This window comes from Sardina pilchardus, chromosome 15 (genome assembly GCF_963854185.1).
Source record: "Sardina pilchardus chromosome 15, fSarPil1.1, whole genome shotgun sequence".
Lineage (NCBI taxonomy): Eukaryota > Metazoa > Chordata > Actinopteri > Clupeiformes > Clupeidae > Sardina > Sardina pilchardus.
In genome coordinates, this window is record NC_085008.1 from 28,685,513 (window position 1) to 28,688,012 (window position 2,500).

At 50.4% G+C, this 2,500-nt stretch overlaps 1 protein-coding gene across 2 annotated transcripts in view; it reads right to left on the reverse strand.

The window, feature by feature from the left end:
- The window catches only part of dnm3a (dynamin 3a), a 39,588-nt gene that overhangs the window by 7,208 nt on the left and 29,880 nt on the right, over nt 1–2,500 (reverse strand). For both annotated transcript variants that reach the window (XM_062557069.1, XM_062557067.1), the window contains 2 exons: nt 1,670–1,781; nt 1–98 (listed from right to left, as the gene is read on the reverse strand). The exon at nt 1–98 is cut by the window's left edge and continues 64 nt beyond it. In XM_062557069.1, coding sequence (XP_062413053.1) covers nt 1–98; nt 1,670–1,781 — 210 coding nt within the window. The remainder of the gene's footprint in view (nt 99–1,669; nt 1,782–2,500) is intronic.

Sequence of the window (2,500 nt, forward strand, 5' to 3'; positions counted from 1 at the left end):
CTCATGTACGAGTCCACCAGGTTGCGGATCGACTCCACCTGCCGCTCCAGCTGGGGGTCCATGGAGACGCTGTCCAAGGAGGAGTTCTCACCGTCCTCCTATAGCCACGACACACACACACATACACACACACACACACACACACACACACACACACACACACACACACACACACACAGACCGACGGACCACACACACACACACACACACACACACACACACACATACACACACACACACACACGGACGGACAGACCGGCGGACCACACACGCACCCATGCACACACACACACACGCACGCACACACATACACACATGCGCACACACAAACACACACACACACACACACATTTTCACGCCAAGCAGCAGGGGTGAGACGAGGGAAAGCAGTCTAAACACGGGGTGATCACAGGACAGGGCAAAAGATGAGCTGCTTGTAACTGAGAGAGCAAGAGAGTGGTGGGAAGGAACAAGAATGAATGAGAGATGTGTGACTTTGTGTGCGGTTATGTGACAGAAAAAAAGTTGGTGAATGACAGAGATAAAGAGAGAGAGAGAGAGAGAGAGAGAGAGAGAGACAGAGAGAGAGAGAGGAAGAAAGAGACAGAGAGAGAGAGGGAGGGAGGCCACAGATATGAAAGAATGGGAATGCTTAAGACACATAAAGAGCTGAAGTCAGAACATCAGCACAAGGGTGCGGCTGGCTTCTGTCACGACAGATTAAGGGGAACCCTCGTGGAACTGTGACATCACTTGCGCCTTGGAGAGAAGCAGAGGGGAGGAGGAAGATGGAGGAGGAGGAGGAGGAGGAGGAGGAGGAAGAGGAGTGGGAGCACGAGGAGGAGGAGGAGGAGGAGGGGGCTAGATGGAAGTGGGAGAGGGGGAATTTGGGAGAGGAGGGGGTTGATTAGAAACAGAGCTGCGAGCCCCTCCCTCTCCAATCCTCCACAGTGTGACACAACAGCCCAGGAATGCGGCTCTGCTACTGATCCAAGGCCAGCTACAGCGCCGCCGCTCCACCACTGGGACCGCTGCAGGACCGTCCACTCAACGCCGACCAGCGCTAGCCTACGTCTTGCTTCCACAGAGAAGGACGAAGACAAATGCACAACTAGACAAACCCCCTGTAACTAAAATTTTTGTCTAGTTTAACTCTAGATTAACCCCCCGTAACTCATTTTAGTCTTCTTTAACTCTAGATAAACCCCCCGTAACAAATTTTAGTCTAGTTTAACTCCAGATAAACCCCCCCTAACTCATTTTATTCTAGTTTAGCTCCAGATAAACCCCCGTAACTCATTTTAGTCTAGTTTAACTCTAGATAAACCCCCCGTAACTAATTTTAGTCTAGTTTAACTCTAGATAAACCCCCGTAACTCATTTTAGTCTAGTTTAACTCTAGATAAACCCCGCGTAACTAATTCTAGTCTGCGGAGTGAATGGACAAACCAGATGGCGGAGAGACTGTTTCAGTGGAGGAGAATGCCATGGGACTGAGTTGAGCTAGGCAGCAGTAAGTACCCTCCACTCCCTCCGCCCCGACGGCCCAGTCAGGGACAGTCTGAGCGCGCTCGGTGAGTCATTAGCGGGGATGTTTAGTTCAGACTTATTTCGGGGTCGGCGAGTTGCTTTTAGAGCCGCAGCGTATGGGGGGACGCAATATACTCACTCCAGCCTTTTCTGGGTAGACTCCAGCACGCAGCAAAGAGGCCTTCCAGCTGTCCACCTCCTCCTGCGAGTCACAGGCCAGCTCCAGATGCCTGTAGTCCTTATACACGTTCCTATGACAACACCAACACCAACCAAAACTGTTTCCTGGGCAACCGGGGTTGTATACATGTACACAAAGTGTCAGGAGTCAGACGTGCACACGTGCGCATGCGAACAAAATGCACACACACGCACACACACACACATTTACTTCAGCTTGTCTATCCATCATAGCCTATTCCCTCTACACGTCCATCAGTGTTGCTCTCTCCATCCATCCATCTCACCCTCCCTCTCTTTTTTCTATCATTCTTCCGAGAAGCCTCCACTTCTCCTTCTCTTTCTTTGTCTATCCTTTTCTCCCGCTTTTTTTTTAGTTTCTCTACTCCTCCCTCCTCTCTCTCTTTTTCTGTCTCAATTTCTCTCTCACTTTCTCTCTATCTTTATCTCACTTTCACTCTCTCTCCTATCTCTCCATCTCTCTCTCTCTACCTCTATCTCACTTTCTATTTCTCTCTCTCTCTCTCTCTCTCTCTCTGAGCTCACACAGCATCCTGACGCCTCACAGAGAGGCAAGAATCTGGAGCGGGGCAAGTTCCATCTGTTACACATTCAGTCTAATTGCTCTGTTGTTTCTCTCTCTTTCTCTCTCTCTCTCTCTCTCTCTCTCTCACTCCCACTCTTTTGTTTCATTCCCCTCCCTCCCTCCCTCCCTCCCTAACTCTCTCCTAGTGCTGTTTCTCGATGCCGTTGTGTTTTGGCATGGAGGGGGCTGCTGGGTTCATGGCTC